At 31.4% G+C, this 27327-nt stretch overlaps 5 protein-coding genes across 9 annotated transcripts; 2 read left to right on the plus strand and 3 right to left on the minus strand.

Moving 5' to 3' along the window:
- Window positions 1-975: 975 nt before the first annotated feature.
- On the plus strand, window positions 976-1733 carry ND-13A (NADH dehydrogenase (ubiquinone) 13 kDa A subunit). Its single transcript, XM_029321328.2, has 3 exons — window positions 976-1153; window positions 1256-1432; window positions 1553-1733. The coding sequence occupies exons 1-3, from the start codon at window positions 1013-1015 to the stop codon at window positions 1616-1618; spliced, it is 384 nt and encodes a 127-aa protein (XP_029177161.2). The 5' UTR covers window positions 976-1012; the 3' UTR covers window positions 1619-1733.
- A 340-nt stretch (window positions 1734-2073) lies between these two features.
- On the minus strand, window positions 2074-3333 carry Sys1 (Sys1 golgi trafficking protein). 2 transcript variants are annotated; one of them, XM_029321421.2, is made up of 3 exons: window positions 3185-3333; window positions 2920-3114; window positions 2074-2710 (listed from the first exon to the last, which is right to left on the minus strand). In XM_029321421.2, the coding sequence occupies exon 3, from the start codon at window positions 2623-2625 to the stop codon at window positions 2143-2145; it is 483 nt and encodes a 160-aa protein (XP_029177254.1). In that variant the 5' UTR covers window positions 2626-2710; window positions 2920-3114; window positions 3185-3333; the 3' UTR covers window positions 2074-2142. The 2 variants fall into 2 exon arrangements, with proteins under 2 accessions (XP_029177254.1, XP_029177255.1); XM_029321422.2 differs by having other exon boundaries at window positions 3249-3331.
- A 1774-nt stretch (window positions 3334-5107) lies between these two features.
- Window positions 5108-14515, minus strand: cnk (connector enhancer of ksr). The gene is made up of 12 exons (XM_029321395.2): window positions 14288-14515; window positions 12862-13451; window positions 12338-12448; window positions 12006-12256; window positions 9399-11764; window positions 9030-9159; window positions 8446-8949; window positions 8237-8377; window positions 7433-8094; window positions 6783-7175; window positions 6478-6707; window positions 5108-6236 (listed from the first exon to the last, which is right to left on the minus strand). Exons 1-12 carry the CDS (start codon window positions 14343-14345, stop codon window positions 6018-6020), a joined length of 5655 nt encoding a protein of 1884 aa, XP_029177228.2. The 5' UTR covers window positions 14346-14515; the 3' UTR covers window positions 5108-6017.
- Window positions 14516-15716: 1201 nt separating this feature from the next.
- Window positions 15717-22805, plus strand: Su(dx) (Suppressor of deltex). 4 transcript variants are annotated; one of them, XM_029321400.2, is made up of 12 exons: window positions 15717-15869; window positions 16854-16990; window positions 17615-18043; window positions 18212-19688; window positions 19755-19986; window positions 20120-20427; window positions 20514-20756; window positions 21081-21240; window positions 21371-21645; window positions 21727-21952; window positions 22136-22232; window positions 22433-22805. In XM_029321400.2, the coding sequence occupies exons 2-12, from the start codon at window positions 16933-16935 to the stop codon at window positions 22603-22605; spliced, it is 3678 nt and encodes a 1225-aa protein (XP_029177233.2). In that variant the 5' UTR covers window positions 15717-15869; window positions 16854-16932; the 3' UTR covers window positions 22606-22805. The 4 variants fall into 4 exon arrangements, with proteins under 4 accessions (XP_029177233.2, XP_085338127.1, XP_085338125.1 ...); XM_085482001.1 differs by having other exon boundaries at window positions 15725-15758; XM_085481999.1 differs by lacking the exon at window positions 15717-15869 and adding an exon at window positions 15898-16434.
- A 2075-nt stretch (window positions 22806-24880) lies between these two features.
- LOC114945302 (uncharacterized) lies at window positions 24881-27217 on the minus strand. Its single transcript, XM_029321442.2, has 6 exons — window positions 27047-27217; window positions 26545-26631; window positions 26339-26463; window positions 26015-26156; window positions 25655-25935; window positions 24881-25107 (listed from the first exon to the last, which is right to left on the minus strand). Exons 1-6 carry the CDS (start codon window positions 27112-27114, stop codon window positions 24992-24994), a joined length of 819 nt encoding a protein of 272 aa, XP_029177275.1. The 5' UTR covers window positions 27115-27217; the 3' UTR covers window positions 24881-24991.
- Window positions 27218-27327: the final 110 nt, after the last annotated feature.

The raw sequence follows: 27327 nt of genomic DNA on the forward strand, positions 1-27327 counted from the left end.
CATAATTAGTTATTCTTTAAATAATATATGTCAATGACGTACACGTCAACTTAAATCCGGCACTGAGGAGACGGCTGCTTATCTGCTTATCCCATATATATATATATATATATATATATATATATATATATATATACATTAAGAGAGAAAGAGAAAGAAAGAGAAAATCGATATCTTTATTGAGATTTCCGTGTGTAATCGCGTCCTAAATCGCTCTTTTGTCCCAGTAGTATCATTTTCGTACAGCAAGCCCAAATCGTGTATTATTTTGTTCTCTGTAAAAATTTTTAAACATAAATTATCTGATAAAAAAAACTCGCGGTACACAAGTTAATGCAATATTTTTTTTTTATCTTGCTTTTTTATGCGTGTGAAGGAAAGAGGTCTACCTAGCATGCGAAATTTTGTTTATGATTCGATACGTGTTGAATTTTAAGTAGAATCAAAATATTCTGCCTGCAAATAAAAATTCTATCTGCAAAATAAAAATTAAATAACATCCATTTTTATCATATATATTTATTATATATATTTAGATTTAATTTAATGTTTTTTTTAAATTAGAAAAACAATATAAAATATTTATCGTTAATTGCGATTAATATATTACATTCAATATTATATGTATATACATATAAACTGTTTTATGCATGAATATATAAAATGTATATTAAGTGTATTACATATATAAAATCTCCGATTATTTGCATATATGATTTGCGCTTGTGATATATAATAACACATTTTACATAAATTTTTAAATATTTATAATATATTATTCATCTATACGCATATTTGTAATTTGTATTAATATATATTTATGTAAAAACAATATTAATAATTAATTTATATATATTTATATTATCTATGATATTTACAAGTTAGAGGAAAAAATATAAGTTATTGAAAAATAGTGTTATCTCTCTTTTGTCACGTGACTGGTTTTAGTTCACTCATAATCCGAGCAGCGGCGCTGAAACTAATCTCCGTCAGCTATCAACAATCGTCAAGTATGGCGACCAAAAGGTTAAGCAAATTATGTACTCCTTTTAACAAGTTATGCAAAAGTAATGCACTTGCAACAAATGCAATAACGCAACGTACGTATGCAACTGTGGACGAAGGTGACACTAAAGTCATTCACACTGGTCAGGTGAGCTATCCTTTACTTTATTTTTGAAGGAAAAAAAACTCTTTTAATAACCATGTTTTTTCTAAACTAAATTAATTATTAAATAACATCACATTTTATCAGGTGTTCGAGAAAGATGATTATCGATTGGTGAGATTCATAGATAGGCCAAAAGAAGTTAATAAAAATTGGGCGATTAATTTGATAAATGAAGTGCCACCATCTCCTAAAAAAGAAAGAATAGTAGCTTGCGATGGTGGTGGAGGCCCTCTTGGACATCCTAAAGTGTATATAAATCTTGTAAGATGTGTATCTATGCATATATGAAATATTAGAACTATAAAAATATAACAGATTGAATTTATTATTAAAATTAATTTAATTTAAAAAAGATTACATTTTTATTTTATTTCTTTTTAGGATAAACCAGGCAATCATATCTGTGGTTACTGCGGTTTGCGGTTTTATAAGGAGGATCATCATTAAGTAATCACTGTATATAAGTAGTTACATTATCAATTTAAAAATATGTATATATTTTAGAATGCAATGTGTATGTTTTGTTGAAATAAAATAAAACTATGTAATTTATGCAATACAATTTAATTAGATATTAAATTATTAATATATATTCCACACTTTGCTATTGAGTTACGCATCAATACTATAAGTTATATCTTCTAATAAAATATTAATAATTAATGAATAAGTTTTTAAGATAACCAAATTATAATTTACATCCATTTATTTAATATAATTGAAGAAATATTTAGTATTATATATAAATTAAAGATATATTTAAATAATTAGTAAAAAATATAAATTAGAGTTAAAAGCTTATACTTAATTGTAAAACAGTTCTTAAATATATTAGAAATTAACATTTTTTCGATAATAGAAATTCCTTGATAACAATTTTTTTATCAGCCCAATAAAGAATATATGTTACTGAAAAGATTTTATTTATGCTTTATCTTTTATCTCACAAATTGTTTATATATGTTTAAATCTCATAAGGCTGTCTTTTGACTGTTCATACTTAAAGGTATTGCTTGCAGTTCTGTTCTCATACAAAGAAATTCTCCACAGACACACATTATTAATAACGACACTAGATTTAAACACCACCAGCTGAAAGATGTTGGATAAGTTCCATTGTACACCCAGCAACAAATCAGATGAATACAATGGGCTGTACATGCAAAGTCCATGCACAATTTTGTTCTTTGCACTAACCACCATAATGCACAAGCACCCACTAGTGCATTTAGAATAAACGTAACAATAACTAATTGTCCTCCAAAATCACGAACATGTATCTCCTTGTACTGAAAGACATAATCCAACGATTTTGTTGAACCTAGTATCGACGCTACAATCCAAATCCAGAATCCAAGACAGAAGTACATAACAGTCTGCACAGCAATTATCTGGGAAATTATAAGAATTGGATCCCATGTCGTCTTACGGAATTGTCCAGCAAGATTATTCATTATGTTGCACTGGAACGGCAACTTATTACAGAACTAAAAGTCTTTTAAATGGCTATACAAAATCTCTCATTATTCTGTCAAATACCTGTAAATGACAAATAAATATACATAATGGAAATAAGATATATAGTAAATAAATAATAAAATAAAAACATTAAAATGTGGAAAAAACAATATTTTTTTATAAAACAGTAATAAGATTTAAAAAGATGAACACAGTATATCATGATTTTGTTTGAAAATATTGATTGTAAAATTTGAGGCTAGAATATCACCACATGATGTAATACTTACATTATAAATCGAAATGTGTTGGATTATCAAAAACTGAATGCAGAATCATCCAATTTGTGAAGTATATTTCCAGATATATTACACAGGATATCGTAGATAAAAAAAGAACATACGTAAACAGAATTACAAGTGTAATTGTAAGATGTCCATGTCTGCATGATTAATGCAGGTAGACTGATAAATCGCCTTTCTATACTATAAATAAAAGAAGAGGCCAAAATATAATTTTTATCAAAATATTTATTCAATCGTAGAAACAACCCACGTTTATTTATTATATTTTATCAAAGCAGCTGTACACATTGATAAGAGTGAACTCTACCACTGACCACTGACTAAACTCTGCACGTATTGAAAATTGGAGTATGTAAATATAAAGGTGTAGTAGTCTCATGCATGCGCAGTATCGTATCAAACAACGGCCAATCAGAAATGTCTTATTGAAATGTTAGAATTTAATTTAATTTAATTCAGTAAATTAATAAATCAAATAAATAAATCAATGAATATATTATACATACATCATGGTATTATATTTATATTACGATTTGAAAAAAGGATAATGAGCTCTTGCATGGAAGATATGAATCACATGAAGTATAAAGCAGTGTATTTATAAACATATTTGTCTCCATTCTTTTTTATATATTTATATATATGCACAAATATGTGTATAAGTAGAAAATTTTTATGCACTTAAAATATCACTAATTATCGCTTATATGTAAAATTGAAGAAAGAAAAAAAGAGAATCGAAAAGGATATATTATTTGAATCAATTTTAATAAATATTGTTATATAATTTATTTAATGTTAAATACATAATATCTTAGAGAGAAAGAGAGAAAAGAAAATAATTGTTGCATCTCATTAATTGCTTATATTATATAGTATTTATAATTATTAGTGCAAATATATTTATATTTTCTCTCATCATAAAAATTATGCATATAATATGCTTTCTTCTAATAAGTATAATATATATATACATGTAAATTTGTTCTAAAAGAAATTGAGTAAATTTTAATAAGACCTTTCTTCTCTTTATTCTTTTTCATATTTTACCTTTTAAAATTTAAATTTAGCATTTTTATTTTTATAATACTTTCTTCAAAGCGAGATTATATTGAGCGTAAATTATAATTAATATAATAACAATATAATAAATAACATTCCATAGAAATAAGATATAGAAAAGTAATGTAAACTTTGTTTTATATGTCTATTACATATATACACAGGAGAATATTTATATAATCTTAAAAATATAATTATCTTTATCTTATTTGGATAACTCATATATTTAGAAAAAAATACATAGGCACTTTAACGCACATCGTGTCTTTTATAATATACATATATTTAGATTTAAAAAATTAGGCATAATAGTTACATAATATTTAAAAATTTTATATAAGAAATATTCTTAAAAAATATTACTTTTAATTATTTATGAGAAAATGTAATAAAAGTCAAATTTATATATATTATCCATATTTATATAAAATGTAATGATAAAACATAAAAAAGATATTAAAATAATTGTTAATTAAACGAAGAAAATATTTTAATTTCTATATTGAATAAAGTTGTATTAAAAAGTATACATCATGAAATTTTGAAGTATTAATTTTGAAGATTAAATCATAATGTGTCCAATAGATTATACATTTTTTCTCTAATATGTGGTAATAAAATTATATAAACATGATACTAGCTAAAAACATCTTAGTATATATAGTCACACACATACATAGCATTATTAACATTTTATATCCCACACAAACCAGTACACATATATTTTATATTAATTGACTGCTATCTATCCAAAGAGAAAGATCTCATTTGTAATATAAATATATACAATACAAAATATATATATAAATTCTATTGTTAACTTATAAACTATAAATTGTTAAAAAAGCGAAAAACATGTTAAATTAATAATTAAATAATATACTTGTTAAATTAATAATTAAAAAAATAAACTCAATATATTAAAAAAAAACCCCATTATATACATCTTTTTACATTCGTAAAAAAATACAATGTTATTCATACATCTGCTTATCAATATATTGCATTAAACGGTCGAAATATTTGTTTTATATTATATTTCAATGATAATATTAATATAAAAATTTTAAATTTAAAATGCATCAAAAATTATTTTTTAGCAAAAAAAAATTAACAATATTACAGCAGTAATCTTTAAAGAGTGAATTCTAAAATAACAATTTTTTTAAATCATAATGTATTATGTTCGCATTAAAATAAATATTATTTTTAACAAAAAACTATAGTTATATTGAAAATTTTACTAATAATTCGACCATTTTATTTGCAATAACTTAATGCAAATGTATCCTTTATCAATTTTGAAAGATTTATGGAAAAATATGAATATATAAATATACTTTTCACACATAATAAATAAGCAATTATTATGCGTTATACGTAATATTTTAAATATGATAAAATGGTAGATGAAAATTACCCAATAGTAATAAAGATATTGCAATTACGGATATGTAATACATATGTACATAATAAGTTGTTAATCGTATAAGCAAACATGAGTATACACATATAGAATTCGCACATGATAAATTTATAAAGTGCTTCGGAAGTCGCAATAAATTATTTTACAATTCATTTTTAACAAGAACAATCATAATCTAGTAATAAAGTAGTTCTCTGAAACAGCTTCGAAATAGATAAAAATCGTTAATTTACATTACAGTATCTAACGGGCAATGTTAGATAATATTTAGTTCAGTCTTCTCCATGTTGCGACAATCGGTTTAGCTCTGCAAAATATTTCGTCTTTAGGACACGTCTTTGGAGAAAAATAAACTTTTTACAATTTCGATAACTATATAAATATGCTTGTTAACATTTGTGGAATCAGGCAATGGACGGTTACTTTGAAATACTTAATAATGGCAGAGAATATTGAGTTTAACTTTAATTACAGTATATACGATATGTAATAAATTTAACTATACTTCTATATGTGTATTAGAACACCTATCAATCGATCGATCGAAAGAAACTCTTATCTTTGGTTGTTAGAAATGAATTTGGCTCGTTTCTTGTTATTGAGTTGTGTCTTGACTATTTTTATTGCGATTGCGTAGCAACGATGCATCCGAAAGAGAGTAAGTACCGGGTTCAAATACCGGCGGATATTCTAAGCCGGGGTAATCGGGTGGCGGAGATGTTGGCGGAGGTATATATGGTAATGTTGGAGGTGCCAACGAGCTCCTGCTAGAATTGGAAAAGCCCCTGTGACCAGATAAATATCCGCTGCCATACTGTAAAGAAAAAAATCCTTTATTTATTGGATATTTCACTATTATATATAATCACTAATAATATAAACTTATATGCAAAATTTAATGTGATGTACATGGTTATAAATTGCATTTATTATTTTACATTTTCTATGTTCACTTAACTAGAAGTAGGTAAAGCGAAAATGATAAAAGAGATTGAAACAAGCGATAAAGAATAATAAATTCTAAGAGTAAAGAATAGAATTCGACTGTACAATACCTTTGACATGTTAGGTGGTGTTATTACATCCGGACTCCAATCGCTGGTTGAGCTGACCGAACTGAAACTTTGACTGAGCGTTTGGGAGGGACTGTTGCCGCTGAAAGAACTGTGAGATTGACTGATTCCACTATCACCAGGACTTTGACTACCGGAACGAGTGGACAATCGATGCTGCGATTGATTAGAACCTTTATCCCGAAATAGCGCTCTATGTAATCTCGGCGAGCCTATACACAATAATAATAAAATTTAAGAAATCGTTGCGTATTTAATATTCTTTATATTTAATAAGAATTACTTGCCTAATATGGTTTTTTGAGTGTCTTTAGGAAGATCCAAAGTACAAGGCTTCTGCTGTTTGGTGCCAAATAAATTTTTCAAACGATTCCCTTTCTGCATCTGATCACTCTTATCCAAATGCATTTCAAACGCAGCTTTCATGCCTTCTTGTTCGAAAGGTGACGTTGTTATAGGTGGTGGTTGATATTGCGCAACGGTCTTTAAACGAATCTGATCGTAATTCAAGACTTTCTTGTCGCCTCCACCGCCACGTTTTAATGAGTCTAGCCAGTGTTTATCGGAAGAATTATGACGAGTGAGATTAAAACTCCCTTTTCGATTAATCGTTACATTATTTATGCGTTGTTGTGCTTCAAATGTGTGACTCGCGAGATCATTACTAGATCCAGAATAATCTAAATAAAAAAAAAGATAAATTTAATGTTAATATATAATAATCATTATGACTAATTGATAAATAATATGATGAAGCAGTAAAGCTCTAGTCCTAATAATCTATGATGTCAGATGTAACAAATTATACAAATTCTTTTCTGCATATGATAGTACACATAAAAAGATTATTTTGACGTAGTAAAATAATGTAAGAAAAAATTCTTATTATTTTTTGCTTCTAACGACACAATTCAATATAAGAAAGGGAAAATATTACCGTCATTTCTAACGAGTCGCTTCGGTGGAGTCTTGAAATCCTCTATCAAGGTATCGATGTTCCTGGATGGAAGACAATCATGTGTCTGGTAGCTTTCGTGATTGGAAGATTGTATATTATGCTCATAATCTCTACTGTAACTCGGAGCATTATGCTTATTTATAGGGCTATTCATTGGGCTTCTCCAATGATTCGATTCGTCGTGTCTCGCTTGCTGAACATTCGCGAGCTCCTGCGTTCTTCTCTTTTGTGCGGAACCTGCAGGATCCTTTATTCTTTTCTGTCCGACCATGTACTTGCTACTACAAGATTTATCGCAATCTTCGCTGAATTGACGCATCGTATGCTCGTGCAAATTCGCATTTCTCGAGTGAGCGTACATCATGCTACCTCTCGACATTTCTTCGTTAGCCTTGCCGTAAATGCAATCATTGCTCAAGAATGTATCGTTCAACTGTCTGATCTGCTCACCGTACGCCGCGTTATTATTCAAATTCCTATGATCCACATGCACATGATCGCCGGTCAAAGGTGTCGCGCGCGGAGACAACGATCTATTTATCGTACTTGACCGCTGTTGATCCTCATTTTGTTGCAACAACTCTTTAAGTGCGTTGAAGCTTTGCAAATCATCCGGTCTTCTATTACGGCTGTCGACGGATCTATTGTAACAATAAAATGTTGCGAAATATGTTATTTAATAATAACAAAAAAAGATCATTGTTATATTATTTAGCTTCTGTAGAGGAGAAACATTGTTCCGCGACATGCGACATGCAGGGAAAAAATGTATATAAAAATTACCTGTCCGTGGCACGACGGTAATCGCCCATGTCTTGATTACTCGACATATCAGTGGCGCTTTGTGAGCCGCTTAATCCATAAAATGTGCTACCCGCGATGGTCATTTGCAAATCCGGGGAATTTGAATTGGAATCTTCTTTTCTGTCAAGGAAAAGAAACATTGAGTATGTTGTAAAGAGGATATATCGGATATTCTCGGTTATTCTTACTTATTTGGTGTTGATGTGGGAAGTACTCTTCTGTAACTTCTAAATTGTGCTGTTGGAACGGGCATATTTTGATTTCTGGCACCGAGAAACTTTAGATATTTTCGATCCAAACTCGCTCCACTAATTTCATGATGATCTTTAAACGATCCGATATCCTTTCGTACGACCTTTTTCAAAGAGCCAAACGAGTTCTTCTCCAGATTCGATTTAGACTCCAAGGTACAAGATTTTATCTTATTCTTGTGACTTTCGTTGTCGCTCTCGTCGGTTTCACTGTAAAGTCCGATGGTCTGATTTTGGGTATCTGCACCGAGGGTGCCTTTAGTGACCGCGTCCACCCACAGAATCAACGAATCCTCGGCATCGGCGGCAAAATAAAACACCGTCCCGGTATGGTATACCTTGAAGGCATACTTCCTCGATTTTACTTCGGCAGCTGGCGATACAGTGAAGCCCGTTAACACGATCAAGCAGTCGGCTTTCGTACTGTCCTGTGTTTTAAATCTAAAAAAAAATTAAAATTAAATTAATATATTTATTCTATACATAAAAGTTATAGTAATAGTCTCTCGAAAAGTTTTTACCTATACAATGATGAGCACTTTAACACAAACCAGGCTCTTGCCCAGGCACCGCCTGCTCCTCTGCTTCGATATACCAGCCATCCTTCCAAATCCCCACTACCAACTTCTTTTACGGATACGTTTCTCCTCTCTATAAAAAAAGAGAGCAATATAATTTTTTTATATAATTCTCAAATAATATGAAATACAAAACATGGTTTTAAAAATATAACATTAGTCATATTAAACTACAATATTTAAATAGAAGATAATTTTGTATGAATCTGTATATATATTTCAACAAATTAAAAAAATTGATTAATATTATTATCGAAGTCAATCTGTCTAAAGTATGAATTAAGAAAAAAATCGTAACTTAATTGTACTTACTTGCCAACAATAGATTCCGTTTTCTGCTACTTCTTGGACTGCTGTTGGATTTGCTCAAACTACTGTGTAAGCCAATACTTCTAGCCGCTACCATCATAGCTCTATTAACAACACTCTTCTCGAAACTTTTATCCTTTTCCGACGATTTCGCTTTTAGATCCTGGGATATTTGTTTCGAGAGGGTCGCACCATCAATGCATTCGACATTTCGAGGAGAATGACCAGATTTATAACAGTCTGTTATAGATTGACTCGAGCAAGCGAACTTTTCGATGAACGGCTCGTATTTTTCAAAAGAGTATTTATCGTCCCTCGATTGTTTGTGTGTATTTTCATTATATAATGAAGTATCCGATTGGGTAAACTTTTGATCATTTAGACTTTTAATTCGTCCGAGAAAATCCACTGAATTTTCTGTATTAAGTACATCGGGAGAGGAATTTTCTCTATCTTGACAATCTGAATTGCTTCTGATATGATTTACAGGTAAATTTAAATTATCTACTTTGTTAAAGTCTCGTCTTATTTTAGGTCTCTCCGGAACTTGAGGTTTTTCCAAACTGTTCGGGATTTTTGAAGCAGCATTTAATTTTAAGTCAGTCACCGCTGCATGTTTCGTATAATACTTACGAGGCGGTGGTTCTGGTGGTGTTTGAGGTTTATTTTCGAGTTTTCTAACAGACTCGACCTTCGGTAACTCTATGTAACGGCAAGACTGCATTGTAGCCTGCGCCAAAGACGAATTTTCCGCAGACTTTATCTCCTTAGCTTGTGGTTTTTCACTAATCTGTACCCTGGAAACATTCGGCAAATCGTCCTCGATAGAAGATTTGACATTATTGCTTGGCGATATCCCTGTCTTGATAGAATCCTCTTTCGATGCTATTACGGAAGACTTCTTCTCAAGCAATTTCGCATGCTGAGTTAAGGCGCAATCGACTGTTTGCAAAATTTTGCTGAATTTCTGCAACGCCTCGTCTCTTTCAATGCTGTTGCTGCTATTACTAGTACTACTATTACTATTACTGTTACTAGTGCTATATGCTTCTTCGCTGTTTGACATTTCCGAGTTATTGCTAACAATATTTTCACGACAATTGTATGCCAAATTTGTCGAACAAATAACTCCAGCCGGATAGGATTTGCTTACATCTTTTTTGCACTCAACACTTAACTCGGGATGCTTCTCGTCACACGTATTTATATTTACTTGTGATATATTACATTCAATATTGCTTTGGTTTTTCTCTTCTATATAATTATTAGGATTTGCGTCGTTTACCGTAATGCGTATAATATTCTTACGCGAATCTAATTCCTTAGGCACTCCGAAGACACTTGCTTGTTCCTCTGCGTTTACATGCGCGATCTGTTTCTCAATGTCGCTGATCTTTCGCGCGACATTACCACTGCTGCATATCCTGGACAAGGATGTTTCTTCCTTATTCTCTTCGTTCGTATTCTTCGATATTACATGATCAACAGCGCTCTCATCAGTATACATTGTACAAACATCAGTCTTTGTTGAAGCACCACTTGGTACATTGTTGGAACAATGAGCAGGTAAATCTAATTTACAAAATGGATTCTGAAAGGGCACTAATTTTCTATCCTCCTTCTCCTCGGTGTCCGATAGATCGTAAGCAGGCGTACTGTAACTTTTATCCAATTTACCGCGTTCTTTCGCACCGAATCTTACGCCGGTATCCACGTTTCTTGGCGTGTTCTTATTAATACTACATGTATCGCTGATAAAATTATTACATTCATCCAAAGGCACAGTTATATCACTTACATTATTGCTATCGTTGACGTTATTCGTAAATATTTGCTCCTTATTGCTATTTTTATTTGTGTCATCGAAGCTTTGCGTAGTAGGAGCAACTCTCTCCCTCATATTGCGACTCGTTCTCTTCATTTCGTCCGGATGAGTACTTGCAACATCAGTCAACTTTTCTTCAAACTGCACCTTTTTATCGTCCATTTGTTCGTCAGTCTTTTTCCTCTTCTTCATCGTTTCTAATCCTAAACACGTTTGCGGCCGTATATTTACCGCTGGTAAGACATTATCCAGACCATGGGCGCAGGATGCCGCTTTGTCGCGCAACTGAAAGGTCGTACTGTGCTCTTGCTTCAGCTCCTTCCAAAATTGCTCGATATCGATACCGTGTTTCGACGTAGGACTGGCACCTGTTATCGTAGCTCGCCTCTGGACTAAATTTCTCGGTTTCGCGGAATACAAGCGAATAGAAAGAGGTGGTTCTACCTCGCTGTCTGAGTCGCTACTATCTGTGGCCATTGTATCCAGCATATTGACTGTATCTAAAATACTTGCCGGTTCTGGACTGGGATTCTTTGGCATATGTCTATGTGACAAAATATCTTAATTAGTGATATAAACGTTTTACACTTAAATTTAAAATATAAAGGAAAGCATTAACAAAATATATTTGTTAGACTAAAACTACATGTTATTGTATATTGCACACATACATACACAAGATTTAAATTACATAAATCATGTGTATGCACATGTGTTAATGTTATTAAATAAGAAAAGAATATTAGCAGCAAAAGTCACAATTAAGATGTAGAAAGACAGCTTACCTAGGTAATGGCATTGTAAAGTCAGGTATTGTTAATAATTCTGGTCTAGGGGATGGAAGATTATGTTGCCATCGTGTTGTATAAAAGGTTTTTTTGTTACTTGGAAGTCTATATGGTTTTATATAAATTTGCCCGTAAACTTTAGTATGCCTTGGCCTACGTTTTAGAGTCAAGAGGATTTCTGCTGGGCTCTCACGAAATAATTCAAGCAAGTTTTTTCTCTCCCAACCAACTACCGTTTGATAATTTACCTAACAAATTTATACATATGTATATATGTTACTAATTAAACAATTTATCAAATTTAATTATATAAATTGGATTTTGCCTACCTGAACTATCTCATCACCCTCTTCCATTTTGCCACATTGGTGTGCGGCAGATCCAAATTTTATTTCAGCTATCTGATGTGCTCCATGGAAAGATGGCAAAATATAAAAACCCTGAGAAATGAAAAAAAAGAATAAAATCTAATTTTTATAATTAAATAAACAATATTGCAAATACATATTTGTGTGAAAATTGTATTAATTCAACAGTTGTATCTTGATTATGTGCCTACAAAGCAAATTATCTAGACAGGATGTCACAGTCACAATATTATAGTTTGTTTGATAGAGCTTTATCAATGCAGGATGTAATGACCAAATCATTTTAAAGTAAATATAGTTGCTCAATAAATAATCTCATTATTAAGAGAATAATTTTAATCAGTGTAACAAAATATTTTAAATAAATATATAAACTCTTGATACAAATATTTACAATATTAAGCTTGAATAAAGCATGAAAAGTTGATAATATGTAATAATTGAAATCTAGCTAGCAGTTACCAATTACATTATTGAGAACTTACCAAATCATCACCAGATTTCTTTTTTAATGTTGCTAGATCTAAACTGGCAGGCTGTAAAATCATAGGATCATCGTTATCTTGAATAATATAATCTGCTAATTTTGCCAATTGATCACAAGTTGTTCTAATTTCTTCGATTGGTTTCTCAGCAAATCTGTCTCTTTGTGCACACGTAGCCATTTCTAAAGATAGTTTCATTAATTCGGCCTTCTTGTCATTATATTCCAATTGTCCACAGAACGGAGGACGATCCAGCCATCTCACTAGTGGTTTGACTGCCATCACAACCGATGCTACGTCTGATAATGTTTGAGTTGTAACAGGCTTTGAATCGGTTTGACGAGATAATTCATTGTGTAAGCTGTGCGCCTGACATGAAAGTCGTAGTGCCAGTAACTGTAGATTTTCTCTGTCCAATTCATAATGAAAATTTCTCAGATACTCTACAGCCTCGAGTATAATTTCTTGATGCCCAAGTTTTAGTACACCCAAATGTTCCAAATCCTCTGGTTGTAAACTTAATAATTGTTGTCCATTAACACTATGATTCATAAAACTATGGACATAGGGAAGTATGGAATTATCTAAACCTGTAACATAAAAAAATTGTGTTGGTGATGGAGAACATTCCTGAGATGAGTCATAGGAGATAATTACCTAGAATTATACTTCATTGTTCTAATAATAAGGCATTAAGAAAAAAATGTTATCGTATTGTAGAGAAGTACTGGTATATAACTATAAATTTAATAAATTATGCTTATATAAAAATTAACGATAAATTATAATATATGTTATCTGTTGCTTTGTGCAGTATATATTTATATTTCTTTTTGATGAGAAAATACGCAATTAGAAAATAATGTCATAAAAATAAGTAACTAATAAAATATAATTATATATATGTTATATTAAATAAAATATTTGTAATCAATATCAATATTGGTAAACTGTCAAAACATAAAATTAGTATCAAACATGCCTACAAAATATAAACTGAGCAATCTTAAAAAATCATTGCAAGAAAATGGCATTCATTGTTAATTAAAGATTCGTTTAATCATTCGTATACTCCGAATCGATATTAAATTTCTTCGAGGGCACAGAAAATCATGTAAAGAATTACGCAACGATCGAACGAACAAATAAATGAATGAATAAACGAATGAATGAACGAATGAATGAATGAATGAAAGGAGTCATTTACATGCATTGATAAACCGATAGGTCGAGGGGGAAGGGTGGAGAAAAGCGAATGGGGAAGAGAGGGAGGGAGGGTAAACGCGGAGAGAGAGAATGGATTTTCTCACGCACATATATTCACACACATAAAATTGAATAGAACATTCCGACATGTTTTTCGCGACATTGCCCGTTTTTTCCCACAATCTTAAATTAATAAAACATAAGTATATTCTTGCCGCACCTTTCAGCCACTCGCACACTTGATCCGTCTTCCACTCGGCTACATTGACATACGCCATGAGAAGGAGGGAGAAAGAGAGAGAGGTCCGATTGTATATTCCGCACGATGTAAAGGTTATATGATACGTCCGCGGCCGTTTTGCCAATTTTCTCTCTCTCGTCGATATGTAAATGTAATTCAATTTTGTAACGATAGGCACACGAGCACGCGTGTCGATGTGACGCGCGCGCGATACACACTGACACACGCCGCGCAGTGCATCATCATGATACAAGAAAATTCGGGGGGCGCGCATGCGCAGTAACGCCAAGCCTCAGTGAAGTACGTAGATATTTTACATCATATTCTAGATGAAAAAAAATATTAAAATGTTAAAAGAAATAATTATATATTTTATATATTTCATTATATTTTTATATTATTTATATTTAGATTATATTATTTATATTACATATTTATATTATTTTATTTAGTATATATTTATATATTTTATTATATATTTTATATATTTTATAATTACATACTTTCTATTTATTTACATTTATTTTATCTCACCTTAATTGCGAATATTTATCACATATATATATATATATATATATATATATATAGATGCTGTGATTTCTCCTCGTGACGTGAATTCTAGATAGTACATCGAGTGAGAAAATTCGGACTAGCACAGAAATTCACTAATTCAGTGCTGCCACGTTGCGTGACGTAAATTTCCTTAATTTACATAGTGAGTTGTCTTTCGATAATCAAATTTAAAAAAAGGCGCGAATAATGATAACCTCCCGCTCAAATGTCACCGTGCGAGTGACGCAGAGCTGTGGAATGTGGTACGCAGTATAGCGCGGGTGGGGAGGAGTGGAGATGGAGCGCTGGTGGGAGGAGGAGTGGGGGTAAAGCGGCGGTAGGGGAAGAGGAGTGGGGAGAATGGAATGCGGCGTGGAGGTGAGAGGAAGGTGACAACTAGCGCGCTGATGGCGCATTATTTCATTATTTTTAATTCTAAATTTATCAATTTTTATTAATTTTTATTTATATTTATTTTTATTAATTTTTATTAATTTTTAAAATTATTATTTTAATCATTTTGATCGATTTGATTATTGTGTGTTTTAATTAATTTTAATTCGTGCGTGCTATGTTCAATAAAAAAAAATATCGTTAGTTAAAGTTACTAGAAAGCAAGCTCTTCTATTGGATGTCGAAAAATGTACTAAAAATAAATTTTCTGAAGTGAGCTTCTAAACTGCTCTACTCTCATTGGTCAATTCGCGACTGTCAATTGTGAGCCAACCATTATTCTTCGTGTGATACGGGCTTTAAACTTTTTCACGCGTCATGGCCTATAATGGACCAATACGAACTTTTGATAGACACTGATTGGCTGCCATGACGAATAATCACGAGACATGAATATCTAGACGCGACATGGTCGATCCGAAAATATCCTAAACTGAAAGCCAAGGTATTTCTGACGTTTGTGTACGTCGAACACATCAAACGCACTGTGAATCTTTCATTTTAGATCGCCAGAATACATTACTCGCTCGTCCAGGATGTATAGAAGTTCGATGCGGTTGGTTCTTTATATCTTAATTAGCTTTACCTTTTTTCCTGGACAGTAGTCGCCTCCGAAAGAGAGAGCGAGACCTGCGAGTTTTCGACTCACGGCTCTTCGCGTGTGACTCAAACTCGTGTAAATTTTACGGATGGGACTGGAATATGCATATATCTAGCGTGAAAATCGTATTGCTGACTTATTTAGGCGGAATGTTTTTTTAATTATACAAAAAAAAAAGAAAAAACTGCGCGATTACCTTGCAGTCTTTCGCACGGAGATACATCAAGAGACTACGTTTGACGTATGAAAAGATGGTGACCAATTGATATAGTGAGGTTTAATGATAACGCAAATCCCGAGTGTGTCCATTAATTTTCGCCGCGATAAAATCGTGAAAAGTACGAGGGATGGACGACGGCAGATTGTCGTGCGGAATATCGTGAACAGCCGGGGACGTCGATTTCGGTTCGTATCTCGGCCAGGCTACGAGCTATTTGTTCCTTCGCTCGGATATTTTCTCTCCGCGCGAAGAGAATTTACGGGGCTTCGTCGAGTGCGATAACATTTCGACGATGATTAAGTAAGATTAGACTTCGATGAGTTTGTAACTTTTCCGTCCGACCTCCTAGATATTTTTTTTTGACCAAAAAAATCAGTTGCATAATTTTCGATGTCAACTTGTATACAAGTTTAGAATGCGTTCTTATAAATTGTTTAATGATATTCTGGGATGCGATATACTTGTGTGCTGTAGATTTGTTAGAACAGCTGATTTAGAGCAAATATTTAATCATACTATATCGTTTTTTGAAGTGACAATTGCAACTTCTTGTTTTTCTTAAATGAGTATAATTTTTTATTTTTGTTATTAATATGTATGAGATTAATATGTATTTTTGTTATTATTTTTGTTATTCATATAATTGATACAAAACTAATTCTAAAGAATTGTTTTATAATTTTCTGTTTATTAAACTTGCTCGTGTATGTTTGTTGCAGGTATTACAGGATAATAATTTGATAGAAGAATTATGAATTCTTTAAAGACATTATTTTGAAGTATAATTAACTTTGTACAATGTCCCATTGCGAGGAAGAAGCGGTATCGCCTGGTTTTCACCAATTAAGCATTACAAGTAAGTAATCTGCACGTGATAAGATATAAGGCATCATTGACATAAACAAATTCTTATCATAAAAGATAGGTACCTAACGTTGTACAAAAAAATATATTTCTGAAAAAACCTATTTTAAGATATAAACTATTTTTGTTTTTTAAATAATATGTTTATTACACTACATCTTTGATTAAACGTTTTTTTTTTATTTAGATGCATATGCATATTTATATGTCATTATATGTCTTTAACATGTTAAATATCAGTTTATTAATTGTTGATCAAAATGTTTCATTACTCATGGTAATAATGTGTGTAAAAGATAAATATCTTAATCTTAATAGCCCATTTCTTGTGTTATAGATAACATAATAAATAATGAATAATTAATTTTCTTCTATTACATAGTATTTTCTTGTAATGTTCTATTTATATGTATAAAAATATTTGTTTAAAAAAAATGTACAAAATAATAAATTTAATTCTATATTTTTTTGTGAAGAAGTATAGTTTTATTATATGTTTATGTACTTTTAATATTTTTGTATTTTTCTAAAATTATATTAAACCTGAATTATATAAGCACAGTTGACAGCTCTATACAATATATGTTAATAATTGCAAAACATTTAATTATTTTAGTTGAAGCAGCAATATTGAGAAGTTCGACTTTCTTAAAGCCTAATCCATATATAGAGTTCTCAGTTGACGATAAAAGTCCTCGTAAAACAGAAGTATCAAAGTCTACGTATCAGCCAAAATGGAACGAAGAATTTACTATACTTGTCACGCCATATTCTCAATTGCACTTTCGACTTCTTGACCATAGTACATTTCGCAAGGATGCGTTAATAGGAGAAAAACGGATAAGCCTATTCCAAGTGCTCTCACATTATAATGGAAAATTAGAAAATTTAGAATTAACATTTGATTTGATGAGTGAAAGCAAGCATGATTCACAATTATGCAAAGTTGGTGAATTGATTACTGTTTTTGATGGACTTAGAATTGATACTATTAACGAGACATCTGTAAATGTTAATGAACCACTTTGCCAAATACAATCTGATGGTAAGACCAATTTTATCATATCTGATATATATATATAAATTCTGTGGAAATTAAATATTCATATTTTCCTGTAACTGTTGAGTTTATTTAAAAGAGAGATTTCGAATATTAATTTTATATCGTAAGATATTTTCTATTTTTTGTTATACATCAGATATATGGTTTTAGGTGCCACAAACAATGATACAATGAATAATCGAAGTATTCTCAACGGCGGAGTTCGCGCGCGCATGAGATTGCATAGTTCAGAAAGTCTCGCGCCGTCGATGTGTCGTTTGACAAATATCCATCTCAGTTCCAACTACAACAGTGGAAACAGTCAAACAAACAGCAACATTGGACCTTCTACTGCAGTGGTTTCAAATGTGGATGGTACATCGGCTAATAATGTTAGCAGCAGTAGCAGCCTCTCTGCGAACACTTTGATGAACGGGCATGCAATTCCAATAGCGGATAAATCCATGATGTCCCCGGGAAATCGGCATGCCACGGACATACGGACTTTTGCAGGTAGATTGAACATTAAGGAGCAATCTTCGGCATCGGCTAACTCGCCGGAAGGTCGAGTCTACAGGCGAGGCAGTTACGGCAATCCAGCAGAACAGCAATCCGCGATGGCCAAGTCGGATCTACGTAGTATGCCGCGATCGGAACAATCCTCCTCGATGATCCTCAGCCAGCAGATGATTTTGCGACAGGATCCACCGATGGAACACAGTTCTGGTGTTTCTCAGACCGACTTGAACGTGTCCTTGCACACCGATGCACGTGGTGGTAATGGCGTTCTACGAATAGAACAACCGATCGTAATCGCGACTTCACCGGATGGTCGTGTGATGACACGATCGGAGCACGCGCTACGAATAGAACAACCGGTTGTCGGCTCACGAACACCGGAACATGCTCTACGAATTGAGCAACCGAGCGTCATCGCGACTCTACCGGACGGTCGTGTGGTGACACGATCGGAACAATCAGCAAGTGGCAATCTTTTGGCGGATGATTTACGCGAAACGAGACAACCTGTAGATCAGTCTACCAACATTCGACGGATGAGCGCGACGAATGAGGATCCACGTGCGAGACAATCGGAACAATCCACAGCGAGCGGCATTCGTGCATCCGAGGATATGCGTGGAATGAGACAGCAGGCCGATCCATCGTCGAGCAACATTCGCCTGAACGAAGATTCGCGAGGGATGAGACAGTCCGAGCAATCCGCTCGCACGAGCGAGGATCTACGCGCCTCGAGGCAACAACCTACAGAACAATCTACGTCGTTGAATGCGGATCTACGTGCTGGTGTTCCGCGTGGTGCTGGTCAACAGAACGCGAATATTCTGCCGACAGAAGGTGGCCACCGCACCGCGTCGTCTTCTCGATCGGAACAGACGGCGGTGTTTTCCTTGCCCGATGGACGGACTATTTCTATCTCGGAACACATGTCCTCCCCCGTCACGCTGTCAGATCCTCGTTCCTCTGTGTCGCGAATCCCGCAGACCGCGGTCCCGTTGCCGGCTGTACCCACGACACCGCAATCTGTCGCGCAACCAGGTTCCTCGGTGCTGCTCGCTGAAGATGTCAGTCATTCCGAGGAACCCTTGCCGCCTGGTTGGGAGATGAGATACGATCTGTATGGGAGAAGGTAAGATATATATTGATCAAGTGTATTTTAGAGCGAAATTTACATCTCTGTCATGTTCTTTATTAGATATTACGTCGATCATAATACAAGAAGTACGTCTTGGGAGAGGCCCCAGCCTTTGCCACCTGGATGGGAAGTTCGTCGCGATCCGAGAGGTAGAATCTATTACGTCGATCATAATACGAGAAGCACTACATGGCAAAGGCCAAATACGGAAAGATTACAGCATTTTCAACACTGGCAAGGTGAAAGGCAATATGTCGTTCAACAAGGCAATCAGAGATTTCTTTATCCTCAGGTAAGTATAAACTGATTAACTTAAGAAAATAACATTCTTTAAATACCTCTAAAGGGATGGGAACAAATTTAAGTTTTATGTAAAAAAAAAAACCAATAATAATTACAATTATATTACAATTATATTACTATAGGCTCATGGAAGTCAAGTTGCTGCGGGACCGTCAACATCTGTGGCTGACGATGACGATGCTTTGGGACCATTACCGGCTGGCTGGGAAAGACGAAAGCAACCGGAGGGAAGAGTTTATTATGTAAATCATAAGAACAGAACTACGCAGTGGGAGGATCCTCGAACGCAGGGTCAGGAAACCGGAATGGATGAACCACCCTTACCGGACGGTTGGGAAATACGATTAACAGAAGATGGAGTTCGTTATTTCGTTGATCACAATACTCGAACGACGACGTTTCAGGATCCAAGACCTGGTGCACCCAAAGGGTATGTTATTGAAATATATGATGTCAAATTAGTACGCTATATAACATTGCAAATATTAAATTATATTTTGTTCCTCTGTCATACAGTCCTAAAGGTGTATATCGTGTCCCACGAGCGTATGAAAGGTCATTCCGATGGAAATTGTCTCAGTTCCGCTTCTTATGTCAGACTAACGCGCTGCCTAACCATATTAAGATTAGCGTTAGTCGGCAGACATTATTCGAGGATTCTTATCATCAAATAATGAATGCAGAAGCTTTCGCGCTAAGACGACGATTATACATAATATTTAAAGGAGAAGAGGGTTTGGACTACGGAGGTGTATCTAGGTATGTGAGACATGTAATATATTTATATAATCGATTTTAAAACTTCTATTTTTCTTATATTTTGATGTTCAGAATGAAAGTATTATATTCTGATTTTCACTTGCTTTCTTACTTTGATATACAATTATATAGCAAATATGAGAGCAACACTGCAAATAAAAAGTAGTTAAAAATTAAATAAAAATTAGTTTACAGAAAAATGGCTAATTTAGCTAAAGAGAATATGGCTTTTATTGTACGTTAATGTATAAAGAACTCTTCTCTTAATACTTATTATTTGATTTTATTATAAGAAACATTAAAAGAAAGCGTTTCTGTTTTCAGGGAATGGTTTTTCTTACTGAGCCACGAAGTTTTGAATCCGATGTACTGCCTATTCGAGTATGCCAATAAAAGCAATTATAGTTTGCAAATAAATCCGGCATCGTACGTCAATCCTGACCACTTACAATATTTCAAATTTATTGGCAGATTTATTGCAATGGTATGATTTTTTATTTTAATGTTCTATCTATTTTCAGACTTCTTATCTCTTTTAGATAACGACTTAATTTTCTTCTATATGTATTACTTATAAAGACAATTGTATGCAAAGCATTATCTTATCTTTTCAGGCACTGTATCATGGCAGATTCATATATAGCGGATTTACAATGCCGTTCTATAAGCGGATGTTGAATAAAAAATTAGTTATGAAGGATATAGAATCCATTGATCCAGAGTTTTATAAATCCCTGGTATGGATTAAAGAAAATAATATTGATGAGTGCGGCCTAGAATTGTATTATAGCGTGGATTTCGAGATCCTTGGTCAAGTAATACATCATGAATTAAAGGATGGTGGTGATAAAGTTAGAGTAGGCGAAGACAATAAAGAAGAATATATCAGGTTTAACTTCTTTCTAATAATTGATGATTGCAACTTATACATTTGCAAAAATACAAAGTTTTAATCTTGAATATTTAACAGGTTAATGACAGAGTGGAGAATGACAAGGGGTATAGAAGAACAAACAAAAGCTTTTTTGGAAGGATTCAATTCGGTTGTACCTCTCGAATGGCTCAAATATTTCGATGAACGTGAACTAGAACTTATGCTTTGTGGGATGCAAGAAATAGATGTTGAAGATTGGCAACGCAATACTATTTATAGACATTACACTCGTAACAGCAAACAAATCCTATGGTTTTGGCAGGTTTGTGTTAAATATTCTTATTTTACTCTGAACGCGAATGAGTTGAAAAAAAATACATGAATTGCTTTCAATATCATAGTTCAATGTAATTGTAGTGAAAAAATTTAATGCTAAGATATAAAATCTTTTTAGCAATTATTTAATTATGTTTAAATGTTTACTGAATTTATATTTGTATTTTAGTTTGTAACAAGAACAGATAGTGAAAAAAGAGCTAGACTATTGCAATTTGTAACTGGTACTTGCCGTGTACCTGTTGGTGGATTTGCTGAATTAATGGGTAAGAGATAAAGTTACTTTTTAATTGAAACTAAGAATAAGTCGACCTATTTTAATTTAATTTTATTTTAGATTTAATCAAAAAATTTATATAGAGATTATTAACTAAAAATATTATCAGTTAATAATTGAAATTATTTAATAACTAAAATAGTAATTAATTTGTAAAAATAATATGTATTTTATTATATTATATAACAGGAAGCAATGGTCCACAAAGATTTTGTATAGAAAAATTTGGAAAGGATACCTGGTTGCCAAGATCACATACTTGTTTCAACAGATTAGACTTGCCGCCCTACAAAAGTTACGACCAATTAGTGGAGAAATTAAATTATGCGATTGAAGAAACGGAAGGTTTTGGCCAAGAATAATTGTAATGCTAATTAATGGTATATATTAGGTATGCTACATATTATGTATATGAATAGTGGGCGATACAAACAAAATTTAGAATAGCACTATAAAATCAATGGTGAAATGGAGTCAATGCTACATCTGAAATTTGTTGGGGTTAATTATTATTAACAGTGTAAAAGTTGCAAATATATATAATTAAAGATGTTTATAGGTACGTTGCTCGAAAGATTTGTATAAGGCATCGTAATAATTACATGCAAAGATTTAACGTAATAATCTAATTTAATATCAATTTATTCCAATCTATTTCATATCTTATTGACATTTTCTACTTATAACATATGAAAACTGCATAAAACGTTAATAAGAAATGAAATTTAATAAAGTTCGTAATACATATATGTGTATGTATATATATATATATATATACACACACATACATATACATATATATATATATACACACATACATATACATATATATATATATATATATATATATATATATACACACACACACACACATATATATATATATATATATATGTATGTATGTATGTATGTGCATATGTATGTATATATAAATATATTAGAAAAAGTTAGATGAATATGTACAATTTGTTTCTCTTTATAGCATATGCACGCATCAACCAAAAAAAATTACTTTCAATATTTTAAAAAATTGAGTTATCTTTATAAAAATAAAAAAAAATAATATGTGTATAAATAGAATGTTACAGCCCAATTTATACAATGCAACTTATCTTTGTGTTTATTACAAGTCATAATTCTATATAATTTTATATAGATAATGGGAATTTATATATAGATTCTATATTATAATACTTTTTACTATATTTTAATATATTTTAAAGCCTAAATAGATTTCGAAAATTCTTTCTCTTTCATAATGTATATTGTACATATTAAATAATTATGACACACATAATTGTGTTATACATTATCAACAATTTTATCCTGGAAAGTCCACAGATAAAGTGTGACAGTAATTATCTTTTCTATATAGCAGATATTAAAATTTTATCTGTATTTAGATAGATAATAGTTATCTGCTACATATAAATAGCCAATAAAAAAGCCAATTACTTTTATTATTTAGTGTTTGTCGTATATACTCCGTGTTAGTGTTATCAGTTATCATTTGAGATCTATTGATTGACGTATTGCATGTTGCCTCTGAAATGTGTGCAAAACACATGTGTGAAGTTACCGTAAAACAAAATATATCAAATATTTTTTAATATATTTACAACAACGAAAATATTAAGACTCTTCTTGAATTGTGATCCTAAACTTGTGTATTTGTTTACTAATTATTTGTATACACACAACATATCTATGCAGTGTACACATAATTATTCGTTTGCGATTGCGTAAACAGATATACATAATGCATTGGGTACTATTTAAATATGCATGAAATATCTGGATTTATCAAGATCGATGTAAGATTTATTTTTTTATACATTATCGGACTATTGAATGGAAATAGAAAAGTGGTGTGTGCCACTTGTCATATTATTTATGCTTAGGTATTTTTTTATGAAAGCAAAAAACGTAAATTGGATTAAAAATTTCTTGCAACGTGCTTAATACGTTGCTATCATATTTTGATAGCATTATATTGTTTTGTTATTTTCTTAATATTAATTTATACACATCTATAGATGGACTTCAGTTCTTTATTGTGCACGTATTTGATTAATTTCTCATATTCTGTTTGTTTTTAATATATATGGAAAAAAGCAATGCACCATTTTACAAATTTAGAATTAGAAAAACTATTTTGAAAGCCTTGAATATAAAATTACAAAATTATATAAGTTAAATTATATTTATGTATTTTCGTCTCTTTACATAAAGAGAACCAATCGTAATCAATATTTTAATATTAAAAAAATTTGTTTTCAAAAATGTTTAAAACCGTATAGCTTTAAATGTGTGCAGATGCACTTGCGCTGCGCGTGGTATATGGGGTATTATAATTATCCAATTATATATACTTAATAGATAATAAATAAATATTAATATTTAACAATTGAGGTTCTTATACAATGTAAAAACAAATTCTTAATGATAATGTCACTTATCATTTCCGACTTTGGTTTTCTAAGTAAGAGAGAATTTGATTGTATAAACTTAAAAAAATATTTCTTTGCATAAATTATAAATTTTATTAAACATGTATATGTATATAATATATATGTACAGAATATTAATCCACGAAATAAAGAAATTTAGTTAGAAATGAAAATTAAATATACTACCTTTGGTTTAACTAATTTATTGGATATTTAATATAGATTATATATATATACAAAGGAGGCATGTTTCAGCTATTAGGAAAAGGAAACTACTTTCTATTTACTTCACTGTCTGCTATAATTTGGGATCGAAAAATTTTTCCCATGGAAAGCGATTTAAATTTGTATAGTCACTGTCTGTGTTATCTTTTATGGAAGGTGTCCATTTTTGCGTAAAGTCTTTCAACTCGCCTGTAATTTGTAAAATTTCTTTGTATTAATTAGATTATGGCAATTAATAGAATTTAAATATCATCCAGATGTTTTATATACATATTCATACATGCAATTGATGTTATATATAAGGTGTCTTATGTTAAATAATATACAATAAAATATTTCAGAACCACATTTTTGAAAAAAATATTTCAGACAAAAGTTAAAAGAAAAATACATAATCTGCAGCAAAAAGTAAAAGAAGGTTATTTAAAATTTTCAAGATTTTGATATGATCTTTCAAAGCATGAACTGATTAAATTTATTTGATCATCTTTTTTCCCCTTCAAATCCTGCGATTTCATTTAGGTTTTTTTTTAATACATTCTGAGATATTTTATTATCATTTGGACACCTTACATATAGAAGATGTAATGTATTATTGCATACAAAATATATACAATGTTTGGTCATCAAATATAGATGCAATATATAACTGTACATGTTAAATCATTTTATTCAGCTTATATATATATATATATATAAATTTAATATAAAATACTTTCATCTATTAAATACTTACTTTCATCCATATTAAAGAAATCTTCCGATTTTGTTTCAACACCATTTTTATCCTTTTTTGTAGTGATAACATATTTTTTGTCACCTATTTCTCTTGAAACTATTGTCTCCTCATTACCTTCACTGTCTTTAAATACTTGTTTTTGATCTATAGTTCCATTAGATCTACGTATGATCTCTTTTCTAACAGATCTTACAGTTGAAAAACTATGTAGTACAAAAGGCTCTACTGTTTTTACATCTCCTTTATTCCACATTCTTGAAAATTCTTCTGTAGTAATTCTATATAATGAGTTACATTACATAAATATCTCAGACATAAATTATAAGTAAAGAAAAAATAAATATATTTGGTGCTTACTTTCCATCCAAATCTGTATCTATTTTCTGTTCAGGTGATACATCTGTGATAGGTGAATGGGGATAAAGTTTCAGCATTTTGTCACGTAAATTATCATGTTTATCAGGTTCACCAGATGGTAATGTTTTAATGGTTTCATCTCCTGTAAAAATCATTCATGGAGAATAATGAATTAACAAGATTTTTATAATTTCAATCACTTAATATAATATTATAATTTTATTTAATAATATAATTAATAATCACTTAATGATAATTTTTTAATAATTACTAAAACTGCCTATTTCATTTATACATCTGTATTTTTTTACAAAATAAACTTACCGAAAAATCCATTATTGAATCCAAAAAAGAAACCTTTTAACATATTGTCCATCTGAGATTCAAAGTAACGTGTCATTTCAAGTGGATCACTAAAGATGCTAAAGTGTATGCCGCTTCTAGGATGCCTAGAAAACAAAAAATTTATGTTAATATAAAGTCAATAAATATTGATATATAGATATTGATTAGATAAAAGTATTCTTTACCTAAAATCATCTATGTCGTCATCATCTTCGTCACTCTGCCAAATTGGATTTCGAAAACTGTCTCTGTGCGAATCATCATCACCAAGCCTAAAATATAATAGTGTTGATTAATTGTAGCTCAAAATTGTACAATCTTGGTTTTCTATTCTGATATTATTAAATATAATATAGCACATCTGGATAATGTGAAATAGAGAAAGATGGAGAAAAGAAATATGTTATATATTACATTTTGTAAAATGTTTTTTACAAATAATAATGTAGGCTTTCTGTTAAAAACCTACATTATTATTAACTAATTAAACTTAAAAAATAAAAATAATTAAATTTGGATAAACCAATCGAGTAAAATTCTATTCCAGGATTTATACAATCAATATTATGAAATATGAAAATATGAACGTCAACTTTTTGACACGCACACATTTAGAAAAGTCGACGATCCAAATATATGCAAATGTGCACATATTAATACGTATCGCAAAATACGTAAAAATCTTACCCGCTTGTGCCAGGCTCGTTGCGATGTTTCACGCCGAGAAAATTTCGAAATAAGTCGAAGAATGACATTTCTAAAAAAAAAAGCAGAAGACTGTGCGAAAAACTACAATAACATCACGTCGCACAATGCACAATTGACACAAACTACAACGAAATTGCATCACGTCCACGGTTTACACAAGAACCAAGAAGGGACTCTATTGATCGTAAAGTTATGTTCAAAAATTGTACTTACTCCAAGTATAGTTTTTTAATTGACCAATCAGGATAAAAGGAACTAAA

This window comes from Nylanderia fulva, unplaced genomic scaffold (assembly GCF_048542155.1).
Source record: "Nylanderia fulva isolate GAGA-0341 unplaced genomic scaffold, ASM4854215v1 Scaffold2, whole genome shotgun sequence".
NCBI classification, from domain to species: Eukaryota; Metazoa; Arthropoda; class Insecta; order Hymenoptera; family Formicidae; genus Nylanderia; species Nylanderia fulva.